The 11,237-nt window shown below is 47.9% G+C and overlaps 2 protein-coding genes across 2 annotated transcripts; one reads left to right on the top strand and one right to left on the bottom strand.

Annotated features, from left to right (window-relative positions):
• Positions 1-4,774, bottom strand: abcf2b (ATP-binding cassette, sub-family F (GCN20), member 2b). The gene is made up of 15 exons (XM_086150951.1): positions 4,679-4,774; positions 3,859-4,012; positions 3,499-3,711; positions 3,160-3,342; positions 2,870-3,041; positions 2,509-2,604; positions 2,331-2,433; positions 2,102-2,197; positions 1,776-1,895; positions 1,580-1,669; positions 1,377-1,487; positions 1,231-1,293; positions 1,010-1,138; positions 710-913; positions 1-612 (listed from the first exon to the last, which is right to left on the bottom strand). Exons 2-15 carry the CDS (start codon positions 3,998-4,000, stop codon positions 493-495), a joined length of 1,842 nt encoding a protein of 613 aa, XP_086007077.1. The 5' UTR covers positions 4,001-4,012; positions 4,679-4,774; the 3' UTR covers positions 1-492.
• A 79-nt stretch (positions 4,775-4,853) lies between these two features.
• Positions 4,854-9,929, top strand: chpf2 (chondroitin polymerizing factor 2). The gene is made up of 4 exons (XM_086150952.1): positions 4,854-6,285; positions 6,895-7,459; positions 7,542-7,724; positions 8,051-9,929. The coding sequence occupies exons 1-4, from the start codon at positions 6,017-6,019 to the stop codon at positions 9,320-9,322; spliced, it is 2,289 nt and encodes a 762-aa protein (XP_086007078.1). The 5' UTR covers positions 4,854-6,016; the 3' UTR covers positions 9,323-9,929.
• Positions 9,930-11,237: the final 1,308 nt, after the last annotated feature.

The raw sequence follows: 11,237 nt of genomic DNA on the forward strand, positions 1-11,237 counted from the left end.
CAGTTTATCCTCTGTTTATTCAGACAAATTTATTGCATTACATTGTTAAATAAGGCAGAAATGCTCTTTTACACAGGGAAAAAAAAGTCAACTTTTAAATATCAATGACCAAAAAGCTGCTGCAGACATGTTGGGATAAAACAACATTTGGAAAAATAAAAGTATCCTCTGAAGACAGCGCAATGGAATGCTTTCTAAAATTCACTGAGCTGCTTCAGGGGAAATCAGCCAATCAGAGTGCAGCCTACAGTGAAGTGATGGGCTAAGGGTGGAGGTTGGGTCAGGATCAGCATGGTGCAGCACTGTCAAACCAAAATGAAATACAGTAGAACATGTACAACGAGACATGTCTGATAAGATGCATAACAGATTGTTTCAGTTCTCATTAAGAACGCTTTCCTGCGATGCAAACCCTGCTCATCCTGTTGGGGGGGGGCGTTGCAGGTCAAATCCATGATGCAAGATAGAGGAGTGGCCCAGAGTGGTATTGCATTAGATGTCATGCGCTTGCTGCTTTTCAATCTTTGATTTCAAATGCTCCTTGTATGCCAAGATGTCCCTGCTCCATCTGGTTATGGTTTGATTCTCACACACCCAGATCTCCTTGGCCACCTAGAGAAAGGAGTTAGGTGGGAGCCATAAGAGTCAGGTGTGTCGAATTTTATCGGCTCGACCTATTGTTGACAACTCTGTAGATTGACCCACGTACCTGCTGAATGAGCCGGAAGTCGTGGCTAACCAGCATCATGCCGCCCTCGAAGTCGTTGACGGCATCCGCCAAAGCGTCGATGGTCTCGATGTCCAGGTGATTTGTGGGCTCATCAAGGAACAACATGTGAGGGTTCTGCCACGCCAGCCAGGCAAAACACACCCGGCACTTCTGGCCGTCCGACAAGTTCCTGATCGGACTGACCTGCAAGATTTCAAAAGAATGAAGTCAAACTCACCCAAACTGGGCATTATCAACTAAGATTCACACTTCATTATGTAGGAAGTGATCCTCTCGAACCTGCTGTTTTCCTGTCAGACCATAGCGGCCGATGATCTTCCTCATCTCTTCTTTTTCTTTGATCTCTGGGAAGCATTTCATCATGTATTCCAAAGGTGACAGGTCCAGCTCCAATTGCTCCGTCAGATGCTGTCACAAAGAAGAGGTTTGTTGAAATGGGTCCATCAGGAGCTGAAGGTCATGGACTCTGGAAATCAGTCCTGAAGGGTTAGGTTTTGTACCTGGTGGTATCTGCCTATTTTCACATGTGAATGTTTGCGGATCATGCCGTCGGTGGGAAGGAGCTACAAGGAGAAACCAAGAACAAATATGAATGCGCTTGAAATGTCAGAGGGTTGCTAAGTGCTTTTGAACAGAATAAACCCACCTCTCCCATCAGTAGCTTCAGCAGTGTGGATTTCCCTGCACCATTTGGCCCCACCAGAGCCACCCTGGTATCCAGGTCAATACCAAACTCCAGGTTTGTATATATGTGTGGCTACATGGAGGGGGAGGAAAATGAAACCCTTATATGTATAAAAAAAAAAAAGAAAAATAGCTCCAGCTTTATCAAACAGTCGGTATACTCACTGTGTTGTCGCTGTACTTGAAGCTCACATTCTGAACCATGATAACAGGAGGAGGAATCTTCCCACAGGGAGGAAAATAAAATGACAGAGTCTGTGGGAAATATTCAGACGTTAGTTTAATAAGGGAACGGGGTGGGACTTAAAGCAGCCGCCCTGTATCGATGCTCATTGGACCAGAAGTGACCATTGCTTCATACCTTGTCATTCACAACACGTTCAGTCAGGCCTGATGCCACCATCTTCTGTAGAGTCTTCTCCTTGCTTTGTGCCTGTCGTGCCAGCTTTGCTGAGCCATGACCGAACCGGGCTATGTAATTCTGAAGAAGTTTAACAAGGACACATCTTTCTTTAAACAAAGCAAACCGCTGTTTATGAACACTATCAGACTTTTCTCACTCATTCCCCAGCAGAGGAAAGTTCATATCAGCTCCCACCTGAGTCACTAAATTACTCATATTACTGAATCACAAACTGACTGATGGTTGCCATGAAACTATTCCAACGCACGGGGAGCCTAGTTTACCTTCATGTGTGCTATCTGGTCCTGCTCCCAGTTGAAGCGCTTCATCTGGTTCTCCTCCAGCTCCTCTCGGGTCTTCACATACTGGTCATAGTTACCCTTAAAAATAAAAATAGATTTGCATGGTCATCCCACGGAGGCTGAACACAGACGGTAGAAGCAGCGCACCCCCAGTTTCCTTATATAGCCTTATGATATCACAGACTGCACTGCAGTCGAAGCTCAGACTTACCGTGTAGTATTTCAGTTTTCTCTGATGCAAGTGGATGATGTTCGTGCACACACCATTCAGGAAGTCTTGAGAGTGTGAGATGAGCACAAGGATTCGCTTGAACCTACAAAGAGCAAACACGGGGGTTATGATTTAACCAAAATTTTGGGGATACTATAAAAATCAGGTGTTGACTTACGATTTGAGCTCCTCCTCCAACCATACACAAGCATCCAAATCCAAGTGGTTAGTGGGCTCATCCAGCAACAGCATGAAAGGTCTGATGAAGAGGGCTCTACAACAAAATTTGAGCATTGTAAGACTATTATGTACATGCTAAAAAAGTACAAGGTCTGTCTTTATGGTATGTGAGCGTGACGGTTTCCCCACTGCTCATGGTCCAGACTACAGGGTTATATGAGAAGACTGGTTGCTCATGTCCAAGCAGTTAACATGAGGCCAGTAGCGGTTTAACAAATACATTTATAGTTGACAAGTCAAGGGAATCATGTGATTTTCTGAAATTCAATGACGTAATGGAGGAGCATCGGAGTCTTCACCTGGCCAAAGCAACTCGCATCCTCCAGCCTCCACTGAAGTCCTTCAGCTTCTTCTGCTGCATAGCAGTGCTAAATCCTAAACCATGTAGGATCCGGGAAGCTCGCACCTCTGCCTTGTCTGCATCCAGCTCCTCCAAGCGCTCGTACAGCTCCATCAGCTTCTCGCACTCCGCTGTGCAAAGACAACAATAGCATTGACTCTGAGTCAGAGCACCTGCAATAACCAGACTGTTTTGGATCATTTATGAGATTAAGCGTGAGGTTAGTGTATGGTGCATCACATTACTCACAGTCTTCATGGGCAAGCCTCTCAGCTTCCTTTTCCAACATGATCCTCTCCTGATCCACCTCCATAACACACTGCAGGGCTGTCTTCTCGCTGGGTGCCATTTCCCGGGTCAAGTGATAAATATCTATGTGCTCTGGAATGGGGATTTCACGATGCCCAATGGCTGACAGCAGCATGGATTTTCCTGGAGGGTTAGATTTCAAATAATGTTTGCGGTCACAGTTACTCAGTATGAACAAAATGTATTTAAGCACACCCAGGGATGTTTCATAATCTTTGGACTGAAAGAAAGTGCAGTCAGTGGCTGAGGTTTAAAAGGTGCATCAAGACAACAATTTACCTGTGCCATTAAGGCCAATAAGGCCATAGCGTCTGCCTGAGTTGAGCTCAAGGCTGGTATCTGCAAGCAGCTCTTGCCCATGGAAGGTGAGGGACAAGCTGCTAATGTGGACATCCGTGCTGTTGGGGTGAGAGGCCAGAACACCCGTCACCGCCCTTGCCTCAGTCTTCCGCAGCTCAAATTCATCCAGCTCCTTGGTCAAACAGGCAATACCTATTAAAAATGAGGCTATTGTTACCTATGGTGTCCAGTGGCTTATGGGTATCTTTAAGACAAGTACATTGCAGAGATTTAATTACAAATCAGATGCAACAGAAAGAATGTTTGTACCCTCAATAACCTCGGGTATAAGCCCCTCACCGTTGCAGTCTGCCCCGTTGCTCAGACTCTCTGGCTGCTCGCCCTCTTCATACACCTCATCCGGCTTCTTAGTGACCCGCTGGCGGGCTTTGGCAGCCTCCTTCTTCTTCGCTGCCTTCTTCTTGGCTAGATCTGATGGCATGGCTGACAATGGCTGTCGATTGATAAAAGGGGGGGGGGGGGGGTCAAACCCATCAATATTGCATCGGGTCTGCGCGGCGTTTATTGCATAAGTAAAGTATGATCACAGTGCAGGTAAGGATGAAGTGGTATCATAGGCCGGTGCAGCGGAGTGATGACGATTTCCTTAAACCCGAGTCCGTTTAAAAGTAACACAGAATTCCGAGGGATGTTTTCTAAGAGACGAAAGAAACACTGGTCCACCCGGTGCCACCTGCTTGCACGTTGGGCTGAGGATGTTAGCCACGAAGCCAGAGAGGCCGGTTATTAGCGGAAAAACTGGAGCCGATTAACCAAGTAGGATGTGGCGGTTATCAATGAATTAATCAGTGGAGGTCTGGGAGGACTTGCGGCAACTTATTACAATAGGTATGTCAGACACTATAACAGAATTGATCACGTTTCTGATTCAGGTTGGTCAACTGCGTTAGCCCCCCAAGGCTAGGCTAACAACGGTTGCGGCAATATCAAGGCCCGAACCGCTAAAGCTAACCCTGAGCGAGGCCCTGCTAGCTTCCTCTAAAGCGGCCAAATTCGGCGCTTGTCGAATGTTTTTCACTGCTGTGCTTATTTAAACAGCCTCGACTAAATATTATCCTTTAGAACCGAAGTTGTCAGACACAACAGACGTCGCTTTTACCTGGAATACGGACTGGCGACCTCAGAAGCACATCGACGTCTCGTGTCCACTTTTTGCCGGGTGGATGTAGACGTTACCCGGACCGCCAGACTGACCATATATGGTCATGAAGGGCGGCGAAAGGAATAGGCCCCGCCCCCTCATTCTGAGGACTGCAGTAGCGAGCAGCCTTCCATTTACAACTTCAACACGTTAATACAACAGCAAGGGGGTCAAATGGAAGAGAGGAGATAAAAGAAAAAAAAAATAAAAGTGTTCTATAGTTTATTTTCCCCTTCAACGTCTCAATGAGCAAAACTAGAGAAGGGGAGACAAATAATATTGACGATCTCGTAAAACTAAAAAAGCGCCGCGGCTGATGTTCCTGACGGGTGGTCAGGATCTCGGCGCTCCCCCGGAGTGCGGGGCGAACCAGTCAGCCTTGGAGCCGCTGCCAAGTCAGTCCGAGAGGATGAGGATGAGGAGGGACTGGACGGGGGAGCAACCGACGTTAACGGTGCGAACGTAGCGCTCAATTCTTTTTGAGGAAGTCGACGAATGGATTATGCGTGTACGATCATCGTTTGCGACTTTTCGATAGCAATAACGCAGGCGGTCTCTGCTAACCGAGATGTTTGCTCTAAAACAACAGCCGCGATGCTAGCCTGCTAGCTTGTCTAGTGATGTGGGTTCGTCGGACTCGTGACGCTACTTTTTTTGGACAATTTTTAATTGCGCACAACGCGGGAGATTCTTCTAGGTTCCCTTTTAACTTATGTCTGTTTTATTTTATTTTGGCTTAAATAATATCAAGTTTTATCCCCTCAAGGTGACACTTGGCTGAAAGGTAGGTTAGTCAACCCACTTTGGAAGTAGCAAACAGCGTAACCGCTAGCCAAATGTAGTTAGCTAATTAACTTCCTATTAGCCGATAGGTAATGTAACGGTGATACGTCCTGACTTACCGCGATAATAAACACCGTTAATCAGTTTTATTGTTTCTGTAGTGGGGTTGTTAATGCGCGATAAACAGTCAGCTGTTTTTTAAAGAAAAAAACACGTTTCTCAATGGATAAAGTAGTTTATGACGCCAGCTGCGCCACTTTAACGCTCAACGTGCTTGAAGTGAAACTCAAAGGATAAAAGACAAAAACAACGGTCGACTCCTATTTCACGGATCCCTTGAAAACAGCCCCTTTCAGTGTTATTGCAGACTGACTAACGCCAGGTGACGTTAAGGAGATAGGCGGTAAATGCCAGTAAAGTCAGATCTGTGAATCAAATCCCGGTAGGTCACAGGTTTCCATGACCCGCAGCAGTAGAGGCGTCTAACCCGTCCAGATCCGCTCCGGGGCGAACATGCGTCTCTCGTCCTTCTTGGCCGTCTGCAGGCCTGCACTGCCTCTCATCCTTGGGCTGTCTCTGGGGTGCAGCCTTAGTCTCCTGATGGTTTCCTGGAAACAGGGAGACACGGATGACTCCTGTGGGGATGAGATCGGCAACGGGAAACTTTTCGTGGGCAGAGATGCCCAGAGGGACCCCAGGGATGGAGTCGGGGAGGAGGACTTCCAGCCACGGATCGTTCCCTATCACAAGGACCCCAACAAGCCGCATAAGAAGGTCCTCAGGTCAGCTCGGAAGTCAAGTCATCCAGCTTTGTGTTCTGGTTTAACCAAATGGAGTGGAAGGAGTTGGTAGAGATTTTTGTCAGTGATCAAGCTTTCAGTGACCAAATACACCACGGGTGGTCACAGCTGAGTCTTGAGATGGTTGAATCAAAATCAACATCAGGAAGCCCGACATGATTTGTTTTAAGTATCTTGAGACAATTTGATTCCAGAGGATTTGTTTGTCAATTCTCTCCTTAACAGGCTTAAATTTAAGTCTCTCCTGCCATAATCTAAGTGGGCTATACAAAGTAGGTGGCCCGCAGCGAAGATTCTGCATGTGTAAATATAGTTGTCTCAAATCACTTGAATTTCTTAAGCCGATCAGAGTGGGTGCACCCTGGTGGGCTTGATGCACTGAAAAAAAAACTCCAGTTCCTTCCACAGCGTTATTCTACACAGAATAAAAAAAGCGTACAGTGCTAATCTAAGGAATACTAAACTAAAATGAAAGAATGAAAATGAAATTTAAGCTGTGATAAAATATTTGTTAAAATCTGTTTGCATGGTGTGTTGACAGTTTCCAAGCCCGACTCATCAACACTTTTAAATTTCTCTGTCTTTCTCTAGAACACGTTATATACACACCGAATTGGGCATCAGAGAGCGGCTACTCGTTGGCGTTCTAACCTCTCGAGCAACTATCAACACTCTGGCTGTGGCCGTCAACCGCACAGTTGCCCACCACTTCCACCGAACCTTTTTCTTCACTGGCCTGCGCAGCCCCAAGGTGCCTCACGGCATGACGGTAATCGCCCATGGGGACGACCGACCTGTGTGGCTGATGTATGAGACGGTGCGCCACCTCCATCAGCACTACGGCTCAGACTATGACTGGTTCCTCCTGGCCCAGGACGACACATACATGCAAGCGGAGCGGTTGTCAGAACTCGTAGGCCACCTCAGTGCGGGTCAGGACCTGTATATGGGGAGAGCGGAGGAGTTCATCGGGGGGGAGGAGAAGGCACGTTACTGTCATGGGGGCTATGGCTACCTTCTGTCTCGCAGTCTCCTGGCCCGTCTGCAGCCCCACCTGGACACCTGCAGAAACGACATCCTCAGCGTGAGACCTGATGAGTGGCTGGGTCGATGTATCATCGACTACCTGGGGCTCAGCTGTGTAGAGGAGCACCAGGTAAACACAGAACGGAAGCAAACAGAAACACAGCTATGCATAAAATCCTGTGTCATTCATTTGTTCTGTGTTTGGCTGGCAGGAGATGACCTATCATTACTTTGAACTGGGGAAAAACGCTGATCCGGAGCGTGAAGACAGTGCACAGTTTAAAGATGCCTTCACGGTCCATCCAGTATCAGAACCCAATCTAATGTACCGTTTACACAAGCGCTTCAGCCAGATTGAGCTGGAATCGACCTACACACAGATCCAACATCTGCAGGTTGGTAACACAATGTACTGCTGTCATTTCAATAGAAAAACTCAACAATGTGCCATCCAGTTACAATATGGATTCCAGGCTGTTGCTAAATAATTTCTGTGGTCCACTTATTTTTTTGTATTGCCATGGGATGAGTTAATGGGAAACAGGCTATATAAGAGGGAGGGAAGAGACAGAAGCACATTTTTACAGATTATCTCATATTTCCAAAGCAACTATGGACTGGAACACTTTTTGACAGTTCTTTTGAAAGTTGTTTTTAGTAAAGGATGTTATGTTGCATATCAGTAACACGTCACTATTCATGCTATTTGTGTACTCACCAGATGCAGATCAACAACCTAAGTGACTTGACGGTGGAGGGGAAGGCTGGGGTTACATGGCCTATCGGAATTAACCCTCCCTTCAAACCCAGAACCCGCTTTGAGGTCATAAACTGGGAGTATTTCACTGAAGAACATATATACTTCTGCGTTGACAGCTCCCCCAAGTGTGAGATGAGGGGAGCTGACCGCGCTGATGTCAACGCGGTCCTGGAGATTGCCGTGGAGCGTCTAAATGAGCGTTATCAGCCCCAGTTGCGCTTCCGCAAACGGCGCTTACTTAATGGATACCGCCGCTTCGACCCCACACGCGGTATGGAGTACGTGCTTGACCTGGCTCTGGAGGCCTACACCCAGAAGGGCCACAGCCAGGTGATTGCCAAACGAGTGAACCTGCTGAGACCCCTAAGTGCAGTTGAAATCATCCCAATGCCTTATGTGACTGAGGCGACTCGAGTGCAGGTTATCTTACCTGTTACGGCCCAGGATCAGGACTATGTCGGGAACTTCTTGGACATGTACGTGATGAACACTTTGGACACCCATGACAATGTGCTACTCACGTTCTTGTTCATCTACGACCCCTTTGATGCCCAGCGGGTTAGCCAGACGGACGTGTTTGCAGGCATCAAGGCAATGATTGGCGAAGTAGAGAAGCGCTACGCAGATGTGAAGATCCCCTGGATCAGTGTGAAGACTGAGGTCCCCTCACAAGTTAAGCTGATGGACATCATCTCCAAGAAGCACCCAGTAGACACCCTTTTTTTCCTGGCCAGCGTGTGGACGGAGGTCAACGCCGACTTCTTGAACCGCTGCAGGATGAACGCCATCAGCAACTGGCAGGTCTTCTTTCCCATTCACTTCCAGGAGTACAGCCCAGCCGTCGTCTACCGAGACCAGCAGCCCTCCGCCGCTTCCTCCTTCACGTCCGAGTCGCTGCGAGACGGCCATTTTGACCGCCGTGTCTTCGACGAGGCCTGCTTTTACAACGCCGACTACATGACCACTCGGACCAAGATGGCGGCCGACATCTTGGACAATGAGGAGATGCTGGAGAGCATGGACGTATACGACATATTCGTCCGTTACGCCGGCCTGCATGTGTTCCGAGCCGTCGAGCCTGCGCTGATCCAGAAATACGTGCGGCGAGCATGCAACCCTCGCCTCAGCGAGGATATCTATCACCGCTGTGTGCTCAGCAACCTGGAGGGGCTCGGGTCCCGTTCCCACCTTGCAATGGCGCTGTTCGAGCAAGAGCAGGCCAACAGTACTTAACCGTGGGCCTCTGGGGCGGCACGGGATTGTAACGATGTTGAAATCTCTCCTATAATGACTGGACTCAAGTATGACTGAGCTAAAGTTATTTTATCACAGTTATTATAGCGATATAATAACTGAAATTGTCGCCCTTTTTTACGGAGAAGGCGATCGTTCAGAGGGCAGAACTGTCTTGCAAACGCACACGTGGGAAAGCTCAGGCCTGCGTCCCCAACTGAAATGGCCCTCCGTTTGTGTGAGCACGTCTGACTGAGGAGTCAGAGTCTGAACAGGTCACGCCGAGGTGAATATCAATAATGATTCACAGAGCTATCTGGACCACAGTCAGCACACAGATCTCTGAGATGCTGTGAACTTGTATTCCTGCCGTTGACGTCCTTAGGGGACCTGAACACAATGCCTGTCCTGCAAATGTTAGAAGAACAAAACCATTTTTTTTTTTTCCAAATGTTTAAAATTGCATCCGGTCAAGAAAAACCCTGAGCCAGAAGTCTTATCTTAATGAAGCTTAAGACAAAACTGGAAATGAGATGAAGCCATCGGCTGCCTTTTCTTTAAGAGGTGTTTTTTTTAAAAAGAGATATTAAAGAGTGGCATTTCTTGTTTCATTTGTTCATTTCTACTACTCCGGGTCTGCTGCTGTCTCAGGGCGTGAATCCGCAGAATATCTCACGCTGCTTTTGTCACTTGAGAGCCGAAGCAAAGGTAGAAAAACCCGGCGGTGACTTGAGATGGCGTTCTCCCTCTCCGATTTATTCACCCGGCAGTGTCTGGGGACGGCCACGAAGCTTGAGCCGGAGGCAGTGAACAGTTTGTTCCGAAGCTGCCGCACCACCTCGGCTCCTCGCATTAACTCTCTAATTCTCCACCCCTGCCTGGGCCTCCCTGGATTTTGCCGAGTGTTTTGGATGCATTTCTTGGGGGAGGGCAGGGGCCCGGCGCCCAGAGGGAGGGTCACGTCTACCTCGCCAAAGCTCCGTCCCCGGCGTAGGTGGTTAACCTTCGCTGCGACGCAGTTAAATAAAGCTGAATGTCTTTTTTAACACGGCCTCCTCCCTCGGGGAAGGGCGAGAACGAGGCACCGCCGGCCTCGGGCCTCCCCCCACCCACAGGAGGGCTCCGTGTGAGGGTCGTCTCAGGAGAATAGCGGAGGAGCAGAGTGAAAGGGCCTCTTTCTGAGGCGCAGGCTCGGCTGCGGCCGCGCCGCATGACACTATGGAAAGGCCTCCACCTGCTTCCAAGGGGCGAGCTCAGGGAACAATAAAATGTCTGTCCTCCACCCCGATGAACGCCTTGCTCATGAGCCGCGAGTGCAAAACCAATACTTGCTTGTGCCGAGTATGAGAGTGCCCTTTTAGCCAAGCATGAGCCGTACAATTATATTTATATATGAATGTAGTATATTTAGATCTCACTTTGGAATCTTGTAATAAGGTGCGGCCTGTGCTCTGGCATACATGCCGCACACATCCGCTTAAGACGGGCATTACCAACGCAAAAACTCATCCCGATGAATAAATATTAAGGAACAAGCGATAAAATGAGCAGTTCATATCAAGTCAAGTCGCATTAACTGTCTCCCAAATAGGCCGGGAGGCTGGGATGACGCTAAACAAAGCTTTACACACATTTGTGATATCAGTGAAAATCCACTTTCCATTTTCTTTCTTAGCAGGCACCTAGACAGCAGAATGATTATTTTCCGAACACAAGGTCACAATTAGAAGATATTCAGTCATTTAAAAGATCTGACTAAGGCAATATGACATGTTAATAGGATGTATGCTGTAAGAGCATCAGTACAAATGTGATCACCCAGAGAGGAAATCCCGGAGTAGTTACTGTGTTTTCCACTACTCGTGCCCTGCGGTTGTTCACAAGCAGAAAGAAAGACTTAACGCATCGTGGCATT

Source organism: Fistularia commersonii, chromosome 8 (assembly GCF_037954325.1).
Source record: "Fistularia commersonii isolate RoL2024-O1a breed Wild chromosome 8, RoL_Fcom_v1.0, whole genome shotgun sequence".
In the NCBI taxonomy this organism is placed as follows: Eukaryota; Metazoa; Chordata; class Actinopteri; order Syngnathiformes; family Fistulariidae; genus Fistularia; species Fistularia commersonii.

Bases quoted from the DNA above. Each gene is read 5' to 3' on its own strand.
- abcf2b (XM_086150951.1), bottom strand. From the start codon at position 4,000: ATGCCATCAGATCTAGCCAAGAAGAAGGCAGCGAAGAAGAAGGAGGCT. The intron at 2,434-2,508 runs GTAAGTCAACAC...TGCTCTTTGTAG, and splicing joins TTGGAGGAGGAGCTCAAATC to GTTCAAGCGAATCCTTGTGC. The intron at 2,198-2,330 runs GTAAGTCTGAGC...TTTATTTTTAAG, and splicing joins GAAAACTGAAATACTACACG to GGTAACTATGACCAGTATGT.
- chpf2 (XM_086150952.1), top strand. From the start codon at position 6,017: ATGCGTCTCTCGTCCTTCTTGGCCGTCTGCAGGCCTGCACTGCCTCTC. The intron at 6,286-6,894 runs GTCAGCTCGGAA...GTCTTTCTCTAG, and splicing joins CCGCATAAGAAGGTCCTCAG to AACACGTTATATACACACCG. The intron at 7,460-7,541 runs GTAAACACAGAA...TTTGGCTGGCAG, and splicing joins GCTGTGTAGAGGAGCACCAG to GAGATGACCTATCATTACTT.